This window comes from Brachyhypopomus gauderio, chromosome 5 (genome assembly GCF_052324685.1).
Source record: "Brachyhypopomus gauderio isolate BG-103 chromosome 5, BGAUD_0.2, whole genome shotgun sequence".
Taxonomy (NCBI): Eukaryota; Metazoa; Chordata; class Actinopteri; order Gymnotiformes; family Hypopomidae; genus Brachyhypopomus; species Brachyhypopomus gauderio.
The window spans coordinates 14130819-14156320 of NC_135215.1; the positions used below are offsets into that span (position 1 = coordinate 14130819).

The 25502-nt window shown below is 44.1% G+C and overlaps 1 protein-coding gene and 1 long non-coding RNA gene across 4 annotated transcripts; one reads left to right on the plus strand and one right to left on the minus strand.

Annotated features, from left to right (window-relative positions):
* The first annotated feature begins 4562 nt into the window (after positions 1–4562).
* On the plus strand, positions 4563–25478 carry LOC143514560 (solute carrier family 4 member 11-like). 3 transcript variants are annotated; one of them, XM_077005883.1, is made up of 19 exons: positions 4563–4703; positions 9725–9823; positions 10357–10400; positions 10836–11055; positions 11267–11348; positions 11612–11735; positions 11958–12161; positions 13379–13463; positions 13801–13926; positions 14248–14361; positions 14465–14597; positions 14857–14930; positions 15185–15395; positions 16302–16408; positions 16629–16794; positions 17063–17260; positions 17704–17899; positions 24517–24686; positions 24986–25478. In XM_077005883.1, exons 1-19 carry the CDS (start codon positions 4667–4669, stop codon positions 25050–25052), a joined length of 2457 nt encoding a protein of 818 aa, XP_076861998.1. In that variant the 5' UTR covers positions 4563–4666; the 3' UTR covers positions 25053–25478. The 3 variants fall into 3 exon arrangements, with proteins under 3 accessions (XP_076861998.1, XP_076861999.1, XP_076862000.1); XM_077005884.1 differs by having other exon boundaries at positions 24875–25000; XM_077005885.1 differs by lacking the exons at positions 24517–24686; positions 24986–25478 and having other exon boundaries at positions 17582–17719.
* On the minus strand, positions 4697–17533 carry LOC143514562 (uncharacterized). Its single transcript, XR_013130901.1, has 4 exons — positions 17085–17533; positions 16623–16800; positions 5003–5065; positions 4697–4903 (listed from the first exon to the last, which is right to left on the minus strand). It is a non-coding gene; the product is annotated as an uncharacterized LOC143514562 (long non-coding RNA).
* Positions 25479–25502: the final 24 nt, after the last annotated feature.

Consider the following 25502-nt stretch of genomic DNA (forward strand, 5'->3'; position numbering starts at 1 on the left):
ACAGCCTCACTGCAAATGAGATAAGTAATTGGATATCTGAGGGGCTATGCCATTATTTACTGTTTTTCTCCAGCCCTTCCTTTCTTCTGTCACCTCCTGTTCGCGTGCTTTTTTCTCTTCCCAACATCTGGCCTCTTATTGGCTGTTAGTGTGTCAGCCTCGGTTAATGGCTCTTAGGTGAGCCGCGTGCACCTGCTGAACGCCTCGCTGCCCTTCGCGTGGCCGCGCGAATCCGAATCACCACCCCAAATCCATTTCATGCCCTCGTGTAAAACCGCCGCTCCGGGCAATTTGTGACCAAACGGCACCGCGGGTTAGTAATGAACCATGAAGACCACGGAGATGGTGGGAGATGAGATGGCAGAAGTCATCGTGAACTGCTTTGCAGAGACAGAGATACATTTACAGTGCTTGGCAGAGAGCTTGATGTGCAGATGAGTTTTAAAGGTTTCCAGTGAAGTTTCAAAAAGAAGATGTGTGTGTTGCACATTGCATTGTATTGACTGATCATTTAATTAAAAACAAAATATAGGCTGTAAAGCAAAAATAACCAGTGAGTTAACCTAATGATCCACCTCATGAAAACAGGAAACCTAGAGTCCTTCCTCTTTTGCCTAATTTCAAATAAGGCCTTTTACTTTTTTACCAGCGTTCCCATTCTTGTCTTATAACTTCTCAGGACACGACCTAGCCAGTAACGTATAAGCTACTAGCTACTAAGGCTGCTTAAATATGAATACACGAAACCGAGATAAGGTTATCTGCTCTCTGTCGTTATGTATAACAAACAAACTAACTGAAAAGGGTGTAGTTACTGGACCAGGGCTGAGAACACGCTGTAACGGTCCAGTCTGTCGACTGAACGTTAAGTCTAGTTTTAGCCTTAGTTAAGCTACCATGTCTGGGCATATGGGATGGTGTAAGGGCGGGATTTCCACCGTCTGTATTTCCACTGTTGACATTTTAGCAAACAATGAAATTTGATAGAGGCTGGATTTAATCGAATTTAATTTATTTGAGTTTCACTGTCTGTTCTTTGATTCCTTCCAAAATGTGTCAACAGGTCTCAGGTCTGAATCGCTGAATCTGTAAGGAATAGACCACTAGATTATAAATAAGACTATACAATCATACGATTATTCCTTACTGACCTATAAGAAATAGATCTGTGGTACAAATTTTAGTTGGGTGTGTTTTACACAAGGGGCTGAATGAAAAGAAAATGTTAACACCAAGGTTGACTCACTGGTGATAGGGACATTTTGAGCTGTAACATCTAAGAAACACAGATGTTTAAGGACCTCTGTTGATGTATGTTGATATATTGCTTGTCATTCTGTCTCTGGCCAATAGAGGGCACTGTTGTTTTTTAACCAAACTTTGCAGAGAAACACCTTGTGCAGGGTCTGTATGCGTGGTTCAGGCCACAGTTGATTGTCTCAGATGACCAACCAAAGACAATATGCTTTTGCTTTTCAGGATCACTTACGTATTGTTGATATTTGTGGCACAAATAAAAACAGTCACTTGTAAGTTGGTTGTTAGAGATGGCTGTGCATTACGTCTCATGTTTCACATTAGCACATCAAATCTCACTGTTAATTTACCTGAGACATGTCACATCCTACACTTTATCACTCCAGAACAGATGTTCTGAGGGCTAACTCGCACCTTTGCTAGGTTACTGTGAACACTGCAGCCCTCGGGAGTTTAAGGGGATGAGGAATGGAGGAGAGGACGATATGGCTGGGAGTGCCTGTCAAATGTAATGAGAACCTCTGCTTACGGGATAAAGTGTGAGACCAACATTAGACCTGTATAAAAGGCCAGCTTTATTTTCACTTGTTTGTTGTCTGCTGCCCTCTGGTGACAGCCTGAGGTGTAGCATTATCAACCATAGAGCACTGGTAAGGTCTAATGCCCTCAAAACCTAATAACTCCAGCTAGAACTTTTAAAATCAGAATCAGAATTCGTTTATTTTTTCACTTTCATTCGAAGTTATCAAAATGTCAAACATACTGTATATACTTACAGTTATATATATATATATATATATATATATATATATATATATATATATATATATATATATATATATATATATATATATATAATGGTGATATGATCACCAACCCAGATCTCCCACTGAAACAAGCTCACTGCACTGTGATCATACTTCACATATTTTATCTATCTATCTATCTATCTATCTATCTATCTATCTATCTATCTATCTACATATGTATATATATATATATATATATTATATATATATATATATATATATATATATATATATATATATATATATATATATATATATATATATATATATATATACATATGTAGATAGATAGATAGATAGATAGATAGATAGATAGATAGATAGATAGATAGATAAAATATGTGAAGTATGATCACAGTGCAGTGAGCTTGTTTCAGTGGGAGATCTGGGTTGGTGATCATAGGAACGGAAGCTTCAAACCTGCTTCAGACTCATTAAATGAACATTAACAGGATGCCTGAAGTATTGTTAAAAAGCACCCTTTGATGGCAGGTTACATAAGAATTTAAAGGTGTAGCTACAAGGAGTCTAACCTTATAATATAATTATAAGTATAATTAGCAGCAATTCTCTAATGATTACAGTATTATAAAGGAATTCTGTAGAAATGCGTCACAAAGGAATTCTGTAGAAATGTGTCATAAAGGAATTCTGTAGAAATGTAGAATTTTTTGTAGACAAAGGGTGTAAATCATCGTATCCATGGGGTGAATAAGGTACACAGTCTTTCTCTGAATCCAGTTAAGAACTGAATCAGATTCTTCCAATAAAAGTCCCTCCAGGACACTGAGCTGGTTGTAGAGTCCTGTAAGTGCGACCATGCCTCCTCTGGTATTACCACCCGCATTTCTCAGCACGGTCTTACATAGTAGAATTTTAATTATTATTTTGAAGTAATGTCTTTGTATAATGTACCTATAATCACTCTTAGCTTCACCATTGTAAGCATCTATGAACATGTATAATTTTCTAGAAGGTTTCATGGTTGGGGCCTTTAATCTTCCTCAGCCAAATGTGAGATATTTGTAAATCAACATACTCTACCTCAGACAGAAGTGAGATATTTGTAAATAAATATCATCTAATCCACCTGATGTTCATGGTCAATGCCTGATCCGTACCATGAACACTCCAAGTCTCAGTCATGGCTCGACTCAAAACATCATGCTTAAAGTCTCACAGAAGACAAAACTCAAGACTATTATTTGTCCTGGCTCTGAGATGGTGGAACGATCTTCCACGTACTGCTTAGACTGCAGTGTCTTGTCTTCAACCATAGACCGAAGACTCACCTTGTTGACCACTAACACCGCAGATAGCTCTTGTTTTTGTTCTTTAAATTGTATGTTTATCTTTCTATGGTTATTTGTGCTTCTAGGTAGTTTAGTAGTAGTCTGATATCTTGAACTCTGACCTATCTATGCTACTATCTAGGATGAATTCTGTGAACAGATGCAAAACACTTTGTAAGTCGCTCTGGATAAGAACGTCTGCTAAATGCCCTAAATGTAAATGTAAATGTGTTTGACACAGTTTAACACAAGGCAGCAATGCTGTATTGAGTCCTTTGCCTGTGTGTGGTGTGGCTTAATCAGTATCATTAAAACATTAGAACAGTAGATGAGTGTGTATTGAATAGATGACCAAGAGTGTGTCTAACTGCCATTGAAAGCAGTAGAGTACTCACAGTAATAAGAGCTGTAATTTAGCAGAGCATTGCATTCAGACTGGGAAGCATGGCTGTAGCCACGGATAAGAGAGATCGCACTTCACCCTAAAAACCCCCAAACCGCACCTCAAAATAACTTTTTTAAAAATTGCAATTATTCTTTCTTATTGTGTCATAATGAGTCAAAGGGAGTATTCTGGAAAATATTTGGAGAAATATTTACAAGTTCTTCAGAGCAGTGCTGTCATACTGAACAGATTAGCATTATTACTAATTTTGCATGAACTCCACTCAATAATTGATTTACCACTTCACCCTGATGCCATTTACTCTGCATTAAATAATATCATATCCACATTGTTGCTGTTTGTTAATCTTCTCTGGGGAAAGCAAATTGTTTTTTAAGAAAGTTATTCAACAAACTTACATTTTTTAATGGCCACTGTGTGTTGGGCATACACATGTGTCATTGGCCAAATATCAAATATCACATAACTGGCTTAATATTCATTTACAATTCCCCTCTACAGTGAGGGGAATACACCAACCACAGTTGGTGGTTAAGTTAGTGTACAGAACACACATTTGTGTTAGAGCTGGGAGCTGGAGCAGAAGCTGGAGCAGAAGCTGGAGCTGGAGCTGGAGCTGGACCAGAAGCTGGAGCTGGAGCAGAAGCTGGGAGCTGGAGCTGGCATTGACAAGGCTGCAAGCTCCGCCTGTGGCTCCTTCAAGGATAGGCACAAGGACCCAGCGACAGAGCCGCTGTCCTTATCCTTCCTGTGTGGAGGGGAGTTGGCCAGAGTCTGGCTGTGTCGTCTAGTGAGGTGCGTGGAGCGTTTAAAGTACACCTGTGGGAGTTCTCGCTGCCCTCACTCCCAGAAGTGATGGCTTGACCTGGGAGGAGCTCACACCTCACAAGTTGGGAGACACAATGGAGCGTGGAGAAGCGCTCTGTTTGGGGCCCATGGGTAAGTTCAGCACACGCTTCCTGAGACATCTCGGTGTCCTGGGGGCCGTAGAGAGAGCTGCCGTCTGGCGCCCGGCTTCTGGAGGTCGCTGCTGCTGTCTGGCGCTGCCTTCACACGGCTGCTGCAGGAGGAGCGCCTGCTCCTGTTTCCAGATTCTTTCCTTCATCCTGTTTTCTTTCCTTCCCCCAGCTGCAGGTCGTCTAAGGAGAGAGGGTCTCGTTTTTTCTGATGCACCTTGCAATCCTCTTGACCCTCTGTACTGGCAGATAATATATGTTGCTGTGAAGTTAATGCTTTACCCTTTCATCAGTAGGAAATGGCAGGAGGTAGCGATGACACCTTTAAAATCCCAGTCAGGAGTTCTGCATGATGGGAAAGAGAATTTTTTTATTTTCATTGAACATGAAGCAGGAACGTGTAAGCCGTGCAGGTCTTGTGAAAGGCAATCAAATGAAAAACAGTGTGGACTTGTGCACAGGACATGTTTGGTGTTGCCATGGTGTGTCTGAAGTTTGCCCGTCCTACGATTGGTCCAGTGTTAGCATGCCTGTTCAGACCCCAGAAAACTGTGTTAGCACACCTGGCAGGCCTGTTCAGACCCCACAAAGCTGTGTTAGCACGCCTGGCAGACCTGTTCAGACCCCAGAAAGCTGTGTCTGCCTTTTTTAAATTGCAGATAGGGTTTCCCTGCTCTGTCACTCACACATGTTGTCTTCTAGCCATGATGCTACTCAGGACCATTAGGCATGAAGGTTGTAATGCATCTTTATAGTATTAATTTTCTTTAAATGTGGCTCTGGTACTAGATTACCTACATCTCGCTTGGATGTTTTATGTAGCCAGTATATGGGCTAATTTGTTCTGTCTTAATTTGCATAGGCTAAGGATAAGCAGATTAAAGGGGCTAAAATATCCCCCATTCTCTCCTCCCTGTGCCAGCTTCAGAGATATAGTGCACTCATTAGACTTTGCCTGCTCATGATTATGAAGGATGCAGCCTCAGTGGTTTAGCTGTAGGAGGTAGCGCTAATCCACACTCACGGCAAGAGCTAATCTACATAGCATTTGTAAGAATGTGTGAATTATCGTGATGAAATTGCTGCGCCTAAACGAGTGACCAATCACAAAACATCCCTAGTGGATGTGTAGTTACGTGTATATGCAGTTACGCAACAGACTAGAGACCTCGGAAAGCCATCTGAGTGTGTAACATTGCAGGTTCAGTCAGGAGTTTTCCTGGACCTGCAGCGGTGTGAGCGTGCACACAGACTGTAGACCTGATTAAGGGAGAATAGAGCAGCGCGGAGGGTTAAAGTGCGACGGCCCATCACGTCCACGCACACACGCAGCTCGGTCTCTGCCCACAGCCTGTGTGATGGGGAACACCTCCTTTCACTTCATGTGCTTATTGCTTAGAGTGACTCAAGCCTTCAGTTTTAGAATTCACCAGGAGTGCGATGTGATATAAATTTATGTCAGGGTGAGTTTCATAATTTGAGGCTTTTTTTTTCAGGATGTTTAATAGGTTAGAGTTGTTGTGTGACAGACTGTCAAACACAAGTCATATTCTTTAGTCATAGTCCCCTAAACATTTAGCCACAGGAGACAGTGCAGAGCTGAGGGCTAAAAATAATGTGAAGGCGTGGATAATGGGGAAAGTGCCTGGCTCCATCACAGCGAGTGCTGACTGCTGGGTTTGGCTAGCGTCGATTCTGGTAGTCGTGTTTGGTCTCCCTGCTCAGCACCTTAAACCACTGTTACCCTGACAGCTGCTTACAGAGGCTGACTCGAGCTCTGTGAGAGTCCCAGTGTTGTGGGTGCAGGGCGTGAGGGGGGACTCGTGGTTTAAGCCCCGTCACCAGCCACCGACCCTGGGCATGAACTTAATCTCGCTTAGTGTGTGTCTAGAGAGGATGTTTAGACTGGAGAGGAGGAAACGTGTGTTGTTGGATTGTCAATCTCTTCCAAACAAGTGCATCAGTGTGTTCTCAAGTGGAAGAATCTCAAGGTTCTCTGATATTAGCTGTGTGGACTGTGTTACTAATAATTATTGTCTCTTCTAACAACTAGGTAAGCATTGTCCTTATATAAATAACGTGCAGATAAATCCCTTAATGATAAATAATTTCTAATCTGGCTTTTGACCTTTTGCTAAGGGAGAGTGTGATTCCCATATAGCTCAGAACAGCAAAAGCCTTTTGAATCAACAAACATGGAATCACACTTATTTGAAGTGGAATATTACATATTTAAGTAATATTAAATAAGTTATATTATATAATATTTATTTACATAAATATTATAAAATAGTTTTAAGAAAAAAAACTCATTTTTTTATGGAACTGTAATATTTAATTTCAGTTTATCTTTGTAGTCTATTTTTGCCCCAGGACAGAAGAACAACCTGTTAGAAACAGATAAATGCTTTTTCTGCCTTGGGAGTAAATTGGTGGAAAGGTCAGTGGTTGAGGCGCTACATTCTGGGTTAGTGCTTTGGCTTCTGAGCGGAGCTCCAGTCGTGACCGGCCTTGACCCAAATCCCTGTCAACTTGCCAGGACAGCATGGTCAGCAACAGGAAGTCGGTGAGCCTGTTAACAGGAAGTCAAGTGAAATGAGCAGCCAAAGAAATGGTCACAGCAACTTGTCTGTGGGTGAATAATCCCAGCAGCGTCCTTCACGGGAGTCTCTTTAGGTGCTCGTGGTGAGGGCTGAAAGTGACATTTAATGATATGAAAATGTTCAGTGTGTCTGTCTTGTGTGTTCTGCCAGGTTGGTGTCCCAAGGGCACGTGCAGATCCATGCTCCAGACATTAGTATGCGTGACTTGTCAGACTTTCTGTACATCTCACTCCTGGCCTGGCCTGCGTGAATTACAGCAGCACACTGTCTGTCAGGCGAGTGCAAGGCTGTGAAACGGGATGCACAGGAAACCAGAGTTTTTGTGTGATGTGCCGTGTGCAGTGCTGGACCTCTGATTACCAGCAGTGCCCAGCGAGGGAGACCCCTGGCTATTCTGTACAGATCCTCCATGATGGCAGAGGCACTGTGTTTATAGTCTCACTAAGGTCAGGATTAGTGCTACTCAAACAGACCCACTGCTCACATGGGGTCCATAGTATCAGCAGAGGAGGAGAGACAGGGCCGTAATATCAGCAGGGAAAGAGAGACTGGTCTGTAATATCAGCAGGGGAAGAGAGACGGGTCTGTATTAGCAGCATGGGAAGAGAAACAGGTCAGTAATAGCAGCGTGGGAAGAGAGACTGGTCCGTTCTATCAGCTGGGGAAGAGAGACGGGTCCATTATTTCAGCTGGGAAAGAGAGACGGGTCCGTTATTTCAGCAGGAAAAGAGAGACTGGTCCGTAATATCAGCAGGGGAAGAGAGACAGGTCAGTAATAGCAGCATGGGAAGAGAGACAGGTCTGTAATAGCAGCATGGGAAGAGAGACAGGTCCATAATATCAGCAAGGGAAGAGAGACAGGTCATAATATCAGCAGAAGAAGATTGAGAGATCCGTTATATCAGCAGGAGAAGGGAGAGACAGATCCATTATATCAACATGGGAAGAGAGACAGGTCCGTTATATCTGCAGGGAAAGAGAGACAGGTCCATTATATCAGCAGGGAAAGAGAGATGGGTCTGTTATATCAGATGTGTATGAGGGACAGGTCCGTTCTATCACCACAGGAAGAGAGACTGGTCCGTTCTATCAGCTGGGGAAGAGAGAAGGGTCCGTTATTTCAGATGGGGAAGAGAAACGGGTCTGTTATTTCAGCTGGGTAAGAGAGACGGGTCCGTTATATCAGCACGAGAAAAGAGACGGGTCCGTTATGTCTGTACGGGAAGAGAGACGGGTCCGTTATATCAGCTGGGGAAGAGAGAATGTGTAAGATAAGAAAACAATACACCAGCAGTGTCTTTGATTAAGATTTCAGAGCAGAAACTTTTTCTCATTTATTTCTCATTTATTCTCATCATCCCCAGTCCTCTGCCCTGAATTCCCTCTAGTCTGTCATGCTCTGATGCTGGCCGGTTTCACGTTGACTGTATAAATTACGGAGATGAGAAATTTCCGTGCAGTTCCAGTCCTTTGGTTGATTCAGGCTGAGCTGCAGCTGAGTCTGTGGTTTAGGATGGGATTGGGTATTGATGTCATTAACTACACACAGACCAGCAGCTCTGCTCCTCGCCCTCGAAACACAGTCACTACTCCATTTGCTTTACAGTCCTGCTCAAGGCCTTTGTAAGAAATCAGTTTTATAAAAATTCTATTAAAATGTACTCACACTGTACATGGAGATGCTGTAAATGAAATAACATTGGTCCATCAGTATCTGGAATGCCAGGTTTGCATTATGCATTGGGAGGTTTATCTGGGGCATTTGGTTCACACTTAATTTGTAAAGCACTGCTTCTATGATGATGTTGAGTAACGCTGCAGGGTGCGGCACATGAACACTCCCTGTACATCGCAAAAAAGATTTTATCTCCCACATGGTCTCCATCAGCAGGGAATGGTCACGTCTTCTGGAAGACGGGTGTGTCCATGGTACTGTTGTTGATAACAAATGACCCTCTGCCAGTTCCTCAGAATGAAGCTTGGTGTAGCTCACTTAATAATCATTCTCTTCCTATGCTAGGAGGAATACATTGGGCAGGAATTCTATTGCCCTGCCTACCTGCCTTTGAAGGGCGTCTTTATTAGCTCTGTTCAACATGCCCTGCACTGTTCTACACATGCTCCGTGTATATCACAGGGTTAGTGGGTTATGCCCCGCCTCTCCAGCCTCAGGCTCCGCCTCTCCAGCCTCAGCCTGTGATTTCAAACCTCCTGATTTGATAGTGATGGCTGTGCTCTTATTTCATGAATGGAACGTTTCATATAAAACCTGTGAAACATTGTGAGCCAAACTAATGCTCCCAGAGTGAGATTAGGATAACCACGAAGAAGCTTGAGAAGGGTCTGTATGCGGCTTGTGTCAGTTCTGTGTGTGAGAAGAGTCTCGGTGGTATTGTTTCAGAGCTCAGGGACGATGAACCGGGGGAGGAGGGGCTTGAAACCCCAACCACCTCTACAAACACCAGCCATGGCTACGAGCCACCCACGCTCTCCACCTCAGGTACATATGCGTGTGTGTGTGTGTGTGTGAGGGTGAAAGATCGAGAGAAAGTGGAGGAGAAAGGAAGACACTGAAACTGAAATTATGCCAAATCTATATTGAAGAAACCCGTCCTGATCCTCGCCTGAAACCAAGTGCTCGGGCCAAAAGTGCGGCACCCGCTCCTCACCCGGCGGCTAGCAGCCCTGACGAGGCATGCAGGCCTCCTCAGCACTGTAAAGAGCTGCCAGCAACTCTCTGTGTTTCAGTCCCCAGAGCAATTGTGACTGTTCCCCTATTTGGGGAGGTTGTTTTCAGGAAGAGGAGAATGCCTGTGAGTCGGGTTCTGCTCACAGTGAGGATGAGGATCCAGCACACTCCTGATGATGATCTCCTGATGATCTCCAGACTCACGGCAGCGCTGGCTCCTGGTGCTCCAGGCATGCGTCTAACAAGGGGAAACCCCTGGACGGAGGGCCTAGACTCAGACACTCCCCTCAGCTTTTGTTTACATATGTTTGTGACTGTTTTCCATTTCCTGTGCTCCCCTCCAGATTCTGATGCTTCAGTATTTGGACTCATAAACACATCACGAAAAGTAAGAGTTCCCTGCCTGTCTCTTAAACTTCAATTCATAACATTGATAATGTTAATTTTTTGCGCCTTATTGCAACCTTAAGACAAGTGTGATCACGGAAGTTTGAATTTTAGATGACATTTACCCTATAATATGGCTTAGAAGTGGTTTAGAAGTCAGTAGATATTTTTTCCTGCAGTAGTAGCTATTGCAGGACTGTGCTAAAGTGTTACTCTATACAGGTTAGACTCATGCAGCAATAAAATGAAACGCTACCGCAGCCAAATGTTAATACCTAAACTGACCTGTTAAATTAGTTGAGCAAAATCACATTGCTGTGCTTTTAAGAGACTCGGCCTCCCCGTGTTTCAAACTGAGAGAGCACTTTAAGCGCTCTCTTTTAACCACACCACATTGATTATTCCCTCTCTTATCTTCTGTCTGTCTCTCGCCAAGTACATGAAGCTGATGAACTTCCAGGAGGAGGTGTGGGCCCTGCAGGACTTGGATAGTTTCCTGACGCGGGCCAGTGTCCTGCTGGACGAGACGGCCGCCTCCCTGGATGAGGTGCTTGGGCGTATGCTAGAGTGCGTAGCCTGTGACGGGCGGAGCAGCTGGACCCAGGAGGAGGTCGCCAGCACGCTGTTTACTGACGCCATGGGCCCGGGAGGCCGTGGTGAGCACCAGGCGTCATGTGGGCCGGAACTAGCCCCGGGCCGGCCAACCGAGCGGGCCTGTTAAATCAAAGCTCGTTAGAAGCTTCTGAAGAGTCTCACTCCTTTCATTTTGATACGATTTCCTTTCAAAAGGACTGTTGTGTTGATTGTGTACTTGTGTGTGCCTTGAAAGCGCTTGCTGCTTCATTTGGCTTCTGTCTGTCATTTCAGCCCACATGCTGACCGAAACCATTCAAGGCGTGACTGCTTCGGCCACTGGGGGGCGCTACCAGCAGTCCTGGCTGAGTGTGCTGTGAGTGACCGTGCTGCTGACCCTCTGCGCCAGTTTTTCTAAAAGCATAGCGACACAAACCACAGTCAGCCCTCCCTTGAGTTAAGTTCCACTCTCGGGATGAAAGCGTTGCCTTAATGCAGCACCGCAGCAGGGGGCGGAGTTAAGGAACGAGAGTGTTATTACAGCATGATGGCGAAGCTTTTCCTAAAGCGCTCGCAAGTCCCGTTTCATGTTCGGTAACTCGTCTCCTCTTCCTTCCCTCCACACGTTACGCTACGCAGCTGTGAGGCGAAGACCCTCCGGCGAGGTGCCGTCTGCATCGCCCGGCTACAGCAGCCCCGGGACTGGGGGGCGGGCCGACGCCGGGTGCGCTTCATCATCCTCATCCTCACACCGCCCAGGATGGTGAGCAGACGGCCTCCACTGGTGTCTGGCCTGTCTCAGAGAGTCCGGGATCACTGGAACTAGGAACGCTGTGGTCGTGCCCACATTTTCTCTGCGTATAACAACAGCCCTGCTGATTGCAATAAATTCTGACCGGGGTCGTTCATGTAAATGGTCTGTACTTTGAATAAGAAGCTTTTTGTAATTCTGGAGCCCTAATGCAAAATTCCTCTTCCTCGCCAGAAAAGCGCCAAGACGGCCATCGAGCTCGGGCGGGCATTCGCCACCTTGTTCGCAGACACCTCCCTCAGGGAGAAGCTCTTGGAGATGAAGACGCAGGAGGAGGTCAAACAGGAGCTTGTGCGCTGGAGACAGCGTCTGTCTTCTGCTGTCCCCAGGCCCTCCGTGGAGGACGAGACCGGTGCTCGCAGCCACAGACCTCTCAAGGTTCGAGCCAGGGGGTGATGTAGATCTGAGCTCATGGGTTACAGCAGGAGGAAGATGTTGAAGATCAGCATGATCTGTGTAGCCCACACACTCTCTTCTTCTCCATGACACGTTCTTCCCTTCCACTCTTGTCTGTCCCATGTCCCAGACCCCAGAAGCAGATCCCACCCTGACAGCCAGCTCTAGTCTAAATGCATCAGAAACACAAACCCTTGTTATTAATGTCTGTTTTTAGGTGGTTATGAGGCACAGTTGTTGAGGCACAATTCCCCTCAGGTCACCACCCTGCATACTACAGACTGCACGTCACCTGCATCTCACCTGCACTTCACCTGCACCTCACCTGCACCTCACCTACAGCCCACCTGCACCTCACCTACAGCCCACCTGCACCTCACCTACACCTCATCTGCACCTCACCTACACCTCACCTGCAGCTCGCCTGCACCTCACCTACACCTCATCTGCACCTCACCTACACCTCATCTGCACCTCACCTGCAATTCACCTGAAGTTAACCTGAATCTCACCTGCACCTCACCTAAAGCCCACCTGCATCTCACCTGCACATCCCCTGCAGCTTGTCATGGACTGGATTTCATGCGCTTCTTTACGACTATAACAACAAAACCCTCCATCAAAGCCCCCATCAGGCATGAGTGAAGAATGTCAAGTGTCTGCTTAAGGAGCTCCTGCTCTGCTAAGCCTGCTGCAGTTACCCGGCACCCAGGCCTCCCCTGCCGATTGCACCCAATGAATTATTTCCTTACAAATAACTCTAATATAAGCAGAATTTCTTTTTCCCTGAGTAGGGCTGCCTCCACGAGCTGTTCTGCTGAAGACAGGCGCTTCCACATGAGAAAGTGATTCAGTTATCCTCAGCAACAAATGTTTAAACATTTATGAGGAATATTGTGCATTCCAGCTGTGCATGAAGAGATACAATAACTTGCAGCAGTTTTGCACAAGACTTTAAATAAAGTGTATTTATGTCAAATTGGCCCAGTGTCTTGGCAAAGCGTTTCAACACTTATAGAACACCTCAACACAGGGACTATCACATAAACTGGGTTTAAGTGACTCTGGGGCGCCATGAAATTGCAAGATTGACATAAATGACTCATATACAACAACAGAACGTTTTAAAACGGGCCGTCTGAGGCGTGCTAAGTAGTCACGGTGGGCTCATGGCCATTGTCATTCTGTGTTTTACGTAGGCGGGAGATTTTCTGCGACCCGGTCGTGGAATTTGTGAGGACCTGAGCCGCAGGCCTCCGCTGTACCTCCATGACTTCGCCGACGGTGAGCGTGTCCCTCCTGTCCCCCGTCCCCTCGCTCTCACCCACGAGTTTTTGACGAACGTCTTTGAACGTTAAAGGAAGTCGTAGTAAATCTTTAAGTCTTTTTTGTGACAGCCGCTGACAAGCTTTCGTAAGCTCGTCTCCGTGCATCTGAAGCGTCTTCTCAAAGACTCCAGTCCCAGATGATCTCGCCACAAACATCAGAAACGAAGTCACGGCGGGTAGAGCCTGCGTGTTGTTTAGAAGTCTCTCATCCTCCTACTCCCCCTGCGCTGCCACAGCGCCCCCCAGTGGCCTGAATTGAGTCGTAAAACTCACGCGTTGACTCCTGTCCTCAGGGCTGTACGGCAGGAGCAGGTCTCTACTGAAGTACACCACGACTGCCATCTTCCTCTACATCGCCATCCTGCTGCCGGCCATTGGCATGGGTTCACTGAACGCCGAGAACACACGAGGGAGTATAGGTCCGAACGGTGACCTTACATACTCCTGTTTCAATTTTGCTATACACAAAACAGTAGAACGAGAATGAAATGACTAGAAAGAACAGTAAGAAAGTGCATCAGGGTGATGTGATCAAAGAGAATTGCTAATTGAATGCAATATTAAGATGTTTTTTGAAGGCAGTAAGACTGTCGGTTGGTCTCAGTACCTGCATGTGTCAGATCTTGTATATTACTGCAGTTACTGTGTCAGATTTTCTGAATGCTAATTATTTTTTTCTTCATATTTCATGAAAATGAAAATAAAACAACCATGATTTGGCATGTGTCAATTCTCTTCAGATGTCCAGAAAACCGTGGTAGGGCAGAGTATTGGAGGCGTGATGTATGCCCTGTTCGCAGGATGTCCTCTGGTCATCCCTGTCACCACCCCTCCTCTTGCCATCTTCATCAGCGGTATGCTTTCATCATCTTCCTCAAAGCCTGAGTTGTGTTGTCTCAGAGAACTCTCTGTCCTGTTGCCCTGATGCGTTTTCTCTGTTCTGCCATGTGGTTACAGTTATCAGGGCTGTCTGTCATGATTTTAACCTGGACTTCCCTGCCTTCTATGCCTGTGTTGGCCTGTGGAACAGCCTGTTCCTCATACTGGGGGGAATCTTCAATCTCAGCTTAGTCATGAAGCTCGTCAAGCGGTCAGTGGGAAGAAATTATTGACTTGTTTTTCTTGTTTTACTTGTTTATAAATATGTAGATTAGTTTTCACTTTATCAAACTGCACTGGGCTCTTTCTGGGTTCAGCTTCTCATAAACATCCTTCGCAACTTTATTCTGTGCTCATGGTGTGCTGACGGCTTCTTGTTTGTGATGGGCTGTGATGATGATGATGATGATGATGATGATGAAGAAGATGAAGACTGGTCTGGTTGTTCTGTGTGTGTTGTATGTCCTTAGTTCCACAGAGGAGGTCATAGCTCTGTTCTTCTTGATTGCTTTCGTGGGGGATGCAGTGAAAGGTGTGATCAAAAGTAAGTTCAGATCCTCCAAACATCACACCACAAGAGTCTGAGCCACCAGATTCGAACAACCAGACCAAAAGAGAAGGTCAAAAAGAAACTGCCTGTCCTTCGTGTGGGCAAATATAAGCACAAAGATGAGATGAGAGTCGAAGACTTCATAACAACGTTTCATGCCATGATGGAACAGGCTACACTGGTTATTACAGCGTTGCATCAGGCCCCTCACACACAGCTGCCTTCCCATCACCCCCCTCTTCTCTCAGTCTTCCATAAACACTACCATGGTGCAGTGGTGGTGAACAGTGCTGCTGAAGAACTGCTCCACCTGGCTGACCGGATCCAGGCTGGGATCAGGGACGACGGCCACATGCCTGCAGTACCTGCACTGTGCACCAGGGAGCGCCCTATCCTCTCCCTACTGCTCATGCTGGGGACCCTGTGGTTTGGTTATACCCTTTTTCTCATCAAGAGGAGGTAACCGGAGCAGACGTAATAGTAGTAATTGTAATTGCATGTATTGTGATGTTTCTTTAAAAATGTATGTGCATGTTTCTTCTTTTAACATCTAACAGTGCTTAGACGTCACAACTTTAGTTCATTATAACTGAGACTAATTTTAGTGAGGTCAGATGGGGGTTATTTCTGTCAGGAGACTTTTATGTGTAGATAAACAAAAGTTGTATTCTGCTAATTATAACATTTGAATTATTTGAAGATTTTTCCATGAAGTTTTATAAGTAGCCATTAGTACGTGTACGTTTCTTTAGGCTTTTTTTTGTATTAAGTATGCAAATATTTATATAATTCATGCTCAGTTGAAGCAAGCGATTGTCACCTCCAATAATTGCTGCTCTATACATCTCTTGTGGATTGCATGGAAAATTATATATATATAGCAAATATGATACATACACACACACACACACACACACACACACACACACACACACACACATAGCATAATGATGTCAGATGATGTCTGGAGCTCCTGGGCAGTCAATATGTCAGGGAAATTAAGGCAGAATTGTCTGGTGAAATGATTACGGTCAAGGACCACTCTAACTTGCCTCATGTAGCGTGAGATGATTAGAAATGACTGAGGGGATTGAGAAACTTCATTATAAGTCATCTTCATTATCTGTCTCAACCCTCAAAGTTTCCACAGTGACAATTCTGCATATCATGGTTTCTGTAGATACATTTTTAGACATCTCAAAAACAGCTCTCTGCATAGTAAGTTAAACGGTTGCCCGGAGTGTGTGGTCTCAGTGGTGGGCAGGACGCCGCTTCACTCTGATCATGTACGTCAGCCGTGCCCCAGCGGCGAGGGTGGTGCGTTTTAATGAGGTGGAGCTGCCATATGCTTCTGATTTTCTCCAGCCCTTTCCTCCACGCACGGGTCAGGGAGGTGGTGTCGGACTGCGCGTTGCCCGTGTCTGTGGCTGTGTTCTCCTTCGTGGGCTCATACCTTTTTAACGACATTGAGCGTGAGTGCCTCGCTATCACAGAAGACCTTTAGATAATGAACTTCTTTGATTTCCTCCACTTATGTATTTCAAGGCACTGAAAGTCCCCAAAATGACATTATTTATGTATCTGTCTATTAAGAGCCTGATCTAGATCAGATACAGAGTCTTTACAGGTTATCTCCTCCTCGGACTGAAGTGCAGCGCTTTGAAATGTGTTGTGCTTTGTGCTTACCCACAGTTCCAGTGTTCGACTACCCCAGTGGCCCTGCGTTCAGCTTGGCTCCTTTTGCCAGCCTGACAAGCATGAACGTGCTGAGCGCGGCTACCCTGGGCTTCACTCTTGCTTTGCTCATTTTCATCGACCAGAACATTGTGGTCTCCCTTACCGAAGCCCCTGAGAACAGGTACACCTCGGGAAATTAAGAAAACAACACTGTCACCACTTTGAAGCGCTGGAGAACATTCACAGTACATTTGCCAGCGATTCTTAGAGAATATATTTTCAGTTTGATGATTATCTTGTCTACCTGTAAAGTTTGGCCTCCCCTGAGATCATTACAGGTCCTGGGTTGTCAGTTTTGTGCTGACAGTTACAGGATACAGTGAATGTCAGTGTGTGTGTGTGTGTGTGTGTGTGTGTGTGTGTGTGTGTGTGTGTGTGTGTGTGTTCAGATTGCTGAAGGGAACCGCATACCACTGGGATCTCATGCTCTCTGGATTTATCAACGTCGTGATGTCAGTGCTGGGGTTGCCATGGATGCATGCAGCTTTCCCACTCTCTGTGCTGCATGTTCGTCATCTGGCGGAGGTGGAGCAGCGGGTGGAGCAGCGGGTGGAGCAGCGGGTGGAGCAGGGCTCCCTTCACGAGACGTAGGTCACACGCCACCAGCACCTCCGGCAACACACCACCTACCGTCTGCACTTAAGCCATCACTGACATACACCACTGGATGAACTACTGATAAAAATAAGATCCAGTGCCATTCATTAAATGTTGAGACGATCAAAGCGTGAAGATGTCTAGCGTCAGCTACGGATGTACGCCTACGAGGGAGAGTTTAATAACACGAGAAGTAATTGGAGTAGGAAAAGTAGGATTAGTTCAGTCATGAAGCAGGATATTCATTCTGCTGTATTGCACACACAAAAGATTTAGTCGATCAGCCTGACAAATCTCTGTACCCATAACAGAAAATAACCAGTTACCCACAGCAGCAGGTTATCTGGCGGAGATGTAGCCACTTGCCGCTGCCTGCTCCTCCTCTTCAGTCGCACCTCCATCAGTCGCTCTCCTCCCACACCTGCACCTGCAGCATCGTCAGCGTGAAGGAGACACGGCTGACGTCTCTGGCTGCGAATGTCCTGATTGGCCTGTCCGTGTTCCTGCTGCCGTCTGTGCTGCGATGGATCCCTCAGCCGGTCCTCTACGGCCTCCACCTCTTCATCGCGCTCATCTCCGTCCACGGCAACCAGATGTGCGACCGGATCGCCCTGCTGCTCAAAGAACAAGTGAGTCCTCAAGGGTTACCAAGGCAACCGCATCAGGAGAAGCCCTTAAAAAATTATCTAACTCCATTTAGACAGATACAGTAGGATGAATGAATGATCCATAAGCGTATATATATAGAGCTATAACTCATATTTTGAATGTAGCAATCTTCACTGAGGTGGTCTGAATAATTTATGTGCAGTATATGGGGGGAAGAGAGTTTATCTGGTGAAGATCAGCGTGCTCTTGAAATGCAGCGGTCTGTGCTTTTATGAAGCTGTGCATCTCATCACAGGTTCATTGGGCTATTTTACTTAGGGATGTCCCACTGAGGCCAGAGGCCCATCTTTAGAGGGCTTCTCAAAATGACAGTCATCTTCTTCTATTTTACATTAAATTTAAATACCGTAATATTCACCAAAAATTTATGCAGACACACACACACACACACACACACACACACACACACACACACACACACACACACACACACACACACACACACAGAGGCAGTCCCCCATTTACCAATGTAAAGAGTGTCCTAATATTGGTGAAATATCACTTTGGCAGTAATATCTTTCAGGTAGATTTTTTTGGCACCTTTATAAAATGTAATCCTTAAAGATCTTTTTAATTAAAATGCTCAAGCACAACTGAAATACTTTTTTGGGGGGTAGGATTAAGTGTGATGTCTGTCTCTTCTGGAATTTCCTTGGTCGATTTGAACATGCAATACATTAAGCTTTTTATGTTTTAGTTCATATCGTAGGCACATGCACAGTGCATGTATTTGATATGAATCATTTTGAGATGTTTGCCTAGTTCGGCGCTTGCATGAATGTTGTGCAGCTGTCTGACTCCAGACCACCCCTGGCCCCTTTCAACAAGTCAGTGCCAAGATTTTATTCCTGTTATTTTGACAAAGTACGATAATGATGCTTTATGATGGAGTAGAATTGCTTTCTAGGCTGCCGATGCAGTGCTGAAATGTTTGGCGAGGTAAACACGGTGGCTGTCCAAAGTGCTTCCCATAAAATACTTTTAAATTAAAAACAACAGTGAGGAACTAACTCTGATTTAAACATGGCAAATGTCAAATAGAGATCTAAATAAACTATTTACTAGTAACTAAACTAAATGTTAATTGTCCTGATGATTGCACTATGCTCAGAAGAGCAGAGAAAATACTGTCCAGCCTCTCTTCTGCTCTGGAGGTACCAGCTGCTGCCCTCTGGCAGAAGACACAGAGTGCCAAGGTGCCAATTAGATTATGAAAATAATTAGCTTGTGCCTGCTCTAATACACCTACAGAGTAGCTAGATCTAGGGCACTGCAAAGTTCTGAACTGAGTGTTTGAGGCAGGCACAATGATTGCGGCACTGGTGGGGTTTTCTTTTATTCTCCTGACAGGTTCTGCAGTATCAGAGGGACTGCATTGACTGCAGGCTGGTTTGGGAGACTGTTGACTGTGCAGAAAGTGCGAGAGTTGTGGGGCTGTGGAGGGGCGGGGCTGTCCAGCAGTTGTGGGACTGTGTAACACCTGCAGTAACTGGGACTGCTGTGGAGACTGAACTGTGCAATAGTGCTTGAAAGTTCTGGAACTGTGCAATGCTGTGTTGAGCTGTGCAGTGATTGTGGGACTGTAAGTCTGGAGAGGCTGATGAGATGGACTCGTGTTGACAGTATATGATGTGTAATGTGTGTGTTTTTCTGTGTGTTCACTCCAAAGAACATTTTGCCTGTAAGACAATAAGGTGTGTACCACACCACATCTAAAAACATATGATGTTATGACAGGACAGTTAATGAACTGACCAGGTATGTTTTGAAGTAGTTTTTCAGACGATACTGCTGTTGACAGATGAACTTGTTTGTTTTTTATATATATATATATAACTCCCAAAGTGGCCAGCAGGAGGCGAGACAAGCATTCTGCTTTGCTGCGATGTAAATACACATTACTCCACAGGACTGAGGACTTCCTGCTGATCTGAGAGTTCTGCTCAGCTGTCAGATGCAGCATGTCAGATGAAAGTACTTGTCCTTCGGTCATTTGGAGACCTGTAATAACACCTTAACGTCAGCTCTGGAACAGCGCAAGGATTTAAGAGTAGGGGTGGAGTCTCTTCTGCCTCTCATTCTAGTAAGAAGTTACATGTTGAATCACAATGGTTGATTACCTCTTTCTGAGTCCAACTATGAGACCATTGCAGTAATCAAGCCTGCTAGAAACAAAAGCATAGATGAGTTTCCCCAGGTCAGCTATAGTCAGGAAACCTCTGATTTTGTTGATGGTCATAAGGCGATGAAATGCTGATTTTGTAACTGATTGGATATGAGATCAGAGTCTATTAGTATAAAAGGCTTATGAGCTTATGAGGTAGCTCTTTACACGTGAGGACATTTACGTCTATAAAGGCCTCTCTGTGCCTCTCATTACTGTTCCAAAATATTATAATATATATTTTATATTTATTCAGCTGCAGAAAGCTTTGGCCCATCCAGTTAGTGATGCTTGAGACAGTTACAAAGTGGGTTGAAGGGACCAAATTGTTGTTTACGGAGAGGGCCAAGTGTATCTGAATGCCATCTATGGTAGGACAGCCCACAATCCTGTAAGATCTGCTGAAGAGGAAGCAGGTATGAAGGAAATAAGAGCAGCCCGAGTGCTGAGCTCTGGGGGACACCACAGGTCACCAGCACTCTTTCAGAAACATTATTTTCTATTTCGACAAAGTAATTCCTGCCTGGCGGGTATGAACTGAACCATTTTAGGACTGTTGGTGAGAGTCCAACTCTCCTCTCAAGTCTGTCTATAAGAATTTTATGGTCAGTGATATCAAAGGCAGCACCGAGACATTCCGAGTGTCTGAGCACAGAGACATTCTCAGTTTCTGAGAAATTCCCAGTGTCTGAGCACAGAGACATTCCTGGTCTCTGAGACATTCCCAGTGTCTGTGTTTAAACTAATGTCATTACCTCCTTTAATTAGAGCAGTGTCAAGACTATGAGCAGATCCTGACACAAATTTGTCTAGACAGATATTTTTAGGATAGAAAGTCAGTAATTCTCTTGAATAACATTTTCTCAATGATTTTACCAATTAACGATTTGAAATTGATCTGTAATTACTTAACCGAAATGCCTCCAGATTCTCATTCTTTAGAAGAGGCTTTACAATCACAGATTTTAGACTTTTAAGTAAAATGCTGCTATTGAGTGTAATGTTCTTTAAAAAGCTGGTCAGAAAGGTGCAGAGGCTTCAAGGGGATGATCTGAGGTAAACTCAATGGCTCCTTGGTGGATATAGAAGTATTAACTACTTGTCTGATATTGAGTATTTTACAGCACTAATTACAGCACTGTGAAACGTCAAATCTTGAGGATTTGAAAATAAAACAATTGTGCCTTACAGGAACGTCATGTATAGAATGTCCCCATAATATAAAATATAAAACAGTATCTTGAATAAAATACTTTTGTAGTATTAAACCAACCATATATCTACTTCACTTTCATCATCGACATGCGTTTTGAACACATTTCTTATTTAAATCCTGTTCGCACTTATAAGGAAAACTTCTCTAAGACATCAGTGTTTGAGCACTGTGAGAGAGCGAGTTTAGTTTAGTCTTCGTTCAGTTAAACCTTTAACTTGAGGAGCGGAAGTCGTTATATTTACAAGGACAGATAAGTGGAGCTAATTCCTTACTTGATTATCAAAATAGTTCTGGATAACATCTGTAGCCATAGCAGCAGATGGTAACGATGGCAATAGCACTCGAGTATATGTTTATCAGACTTCACTCATACCACAGCAAAAGTGCCAAGGTTACCTGTCAGACCATCATCAACCAACATTCAGCTTTTAAACAGTTTAGTCTATTTTTATCCTGATTATTATGATTCTGATCTCATATTCTTTTATCTATTTATCTATATTTACTACTGCAGTTTTTCTGAACATTTCACTTAAGAGAATTTTGCACTCCAGTATGTTACAAAGGGGAATTGAGATTGAACCCTACAGGAACATTACCATTAACACGACCTGATCATGTGTCCCCCACTAGAGCTGATTGTGCCCCCCCCACTAGAGCTGATTGTGTCCCCCCCACTAGAGCTGATTGTGTCCCCCCCACTAGAGCTGATTGTGCCCCCCCCACTAGAGCATGATCGTGTGTGTCCCCCACTAGAGCATGATCGTGTGTCCCCCACTAGAGCATGATTGTGTGTCCCTCGCTAGAACTGATTGTGTGTGTCCCCCACTAGAGCATAATTGTGTCCCCCACTAGAGCATGATCGTGTGTGTCCCCACTAGAGCATGATCGTGTGTGTCCCCCACTAGAGCATGATCGTGTGTGTCCCCCACTAGAGCATGATCGTGTGTGTCCCCCACTAGAGCATGATCGTGTGTGTCCCCCACTAGAGCATGATCGTGTGTGTCCCCCACTAGAGCATGATCGTGTGTCCCCCACTAGAGCATAATTGTGTCCCCCACTAGAGCATGATTGTGTGTCCCCCACTAGAGCATGATTGTGTGTCCCCCACTAGAGCATGATTGTGTGTCCCCCACTAGAGCTGATCGTGTGTCCCCCACTAGAGCATGATCGTGTGTGTCCCCCACTAGAGCATGATCGTGTGTGTCCCCCACTAGAGCATGATTGTGTGTCCCCCACTAGAGCTGATCGTGTGTCCCCCAGCATGCTGTGGTCTGTTTTGAAGGCAAAGGATGGTCACAAAAATGAGTGATTTAGATGTTTCCTTTATTTATTCACTTTGCCCTTTGTGAAGTGACAAAAATGAACTATTAACACTTCTACTTTTTGAGGCACTTTTACAGCCTTTTCCCACACCTGCTTTAAGCTTTTGCACAGTACTGTTATGTATCAGCCTGTAATGACACATAGTATCAAAGTCCTTCATTAAATAGCCATACCTGCACTGTGCTGTTTTCAACACAGCAAGCAGTATCACGATCCGCTGGACCTGTGGATGTTACAGTGCTTTGGTTAGATACACACACTGATGACACACTCATGTTTTTAAAAATTAGAATGAAAGGTACAAAACTGAAGATGTACTTTGACATATTAATTAGATAATAATTCTAATAAATTATCTCCTCTCCTTAATAATACATTTTTTTTATGTAATAAAATAATACATGTAAACTAACTTCCACCCTTAAAATGTGATTTAAAGGTAAGATCAGCTCACCCAGCTTATGTGGCATGGTTGAGTTAGGCTCGTAATCAGACAGGGATCACTTCTGCTCTGTTCTAAGCAGTGCTTCTAAAATCTAAACAAGACAGTGAGAGTATATAAACGTCACATCACACTGAGCATTGAGACTGAGCCAAATGGGATTGTAAGCAGACAAATATATTAGAAGTAAACATATATCTTTTCGTTCGTTCAGAAATATGAGGTATGTTGTGATTCTGGCGGGACTGCTGTTAATAATAAGCCTACACTTGAAATGTTTATGTTAAGTATGTGTTGATTTTGTCCCTTACCCATGGTCCCATCAGAGTGTTGCATGATTTAGTGTTACTGAATGATATTGTTCTGTTGCCTGTGTTCATCCGGAGAGACATGCACCTCACCCAAATCAGTTTAGCTGCGTAGATATTGTTAGTAAGATCTGATGTTAATCTCTCTCCAAACTAACCTGCTGTTGCTGCAGGGCATCATTGAACGATCATAACATCGGTTTGGAATGCTTCACTTCTTCACTTCACTGCATATTTTGGCTCTTTAAGGATAAGTTCTTTAAGGATGTTTTTTTCAGTAACAGTGGAAATCAATATTTTACTACACTGATGTACTTAGGAAAGTACTTCAAAGGATTTACTGCCCAGCAAATATCTAAATTTGCATCTTGTCAGCAACATCCTGGAACATGAAGGAGGAGAAGGTAGCATGTGTTAGCAGCCGCTAGGCGCTGACGCCATGTAAAGAGATAAAATGATCACAAGTAGAACTAATTACCCGCCTGTCATCAGTCAGTCCAGATGGCAGATTGATGTGAAGCTGCTAATTTTATTTTTGGCTTACCATTTAGAATGGTACTGAAATCCTTACAGAGAAACATGTAAATAGGACATGTAAAACTACTGAAATCTTTAAGGGGACACATGTAAATGGCGCACATGTAAATGTACTGAAATCCTTAAAGGGACATGTGTAAATGAGACATAGACAAGAAGTGGAATCCTCAAAGGGACACAGTTGCCTCCTGTGTCTTGAATTAACACAGTAAACGAGCGGGTCAACCTGAGTTCGTCATGCTGATTAACAAATGAAAGTCTCTGTTGTTTCCTTCCTTTGAAAATGTAAAGCAACCTTGGGTGTGTGAAAGGTGCCATATAAGTAATCTATTATTATTATTATTATTATTATTATTATTATTATTATTATTATTATTAATAATACAAAATTATTATCATTTATTAATTATTACATATTATTATTAGTTACAACACCACAATTATTATTATTATTAATTAATAATACTAAGAATAATAAAGACAGTGCTGGAGTCAGGTGTAACCTGAGATGTTTTATTTTAGTTGATAGAACTCCTTTGGATTTGATTATGAATGTAGCCTGTTTCTCTGATCTGGCTCCCCAGACCTCCTATCCACCCACACACTACATCCACCAGGTCCCACGCAGGCAGCTTCACTGCTTCACAGGCCTGCAGTTGGTGCAGCTGCTCCTCATGTGTGCCTGTGGGATGTGCCCTCTGCCTTATGTGAAGATGTTCTTCCCTCTGCTCACGATCCTCCTCATACCTGTCAGGTATGCCACTGGCTGGAGAGGTTCTTCATGAGGCAACTCTGGGCCTCATGCTGAGTGTGACACAGTTAGTCTGAGTTATATGTGGTCTTCAGTGGGCAGTAAGTTCTTTGATATGTCGAACAGTAACATGATGTTCATGACATGTCCTGCTGAGTCCTAATGTGTGTGTTATATTGGGCACAATTCAGGACCAAGACCCTGTGTAATGTTTGAAAACAATGTGTCGTGCCGCTCAAAGACGCATCATGATGCTGGCGGGGACAAGTGACGCTCACCACGGTCCTTCGTCTCGTTTTCAGGAACAGCCTGCTGCCAAAGATCATTGAAGCAAAGTACCTGGACATTATGGATGCACAGCATGTGTGAATAGGAGAAGTGACTTTAATAAAGAAACAAGTAAGCACAGCAGAAAGTCGGTGTGAAATAACGCAGTAATGGAGAGAGATGAAAGTTAATGGTGCCGTTAATAAGCCCGATGAAAGCCATTCCTCACCCTCTGCTTTCGTCCTCACCTTTGACCCACTGCACTTTTGTTTGTTTTTGTGAGTGTCTGATATGTTTCCCCCTCAGTTTCCCCAAATCTGTTTCACAACACTCTACTGTCATGTCTGATTCACACCTCTGTCATGTCTGTTTCACACCACACTACTGTCATGTCTGATTCATGTCTGATTCACTCGGAACAGTGTCTTCATTTAGAACAGTGCATGTGTGTTTGTTTTATTGTTTTATTCACAAGAGTTATTTTAGGCTGATTGTGTTGAATTTCAAATAAAATCTTTGATTTGTTGAGCTGCTTGTGTTGTTTTAAATCAG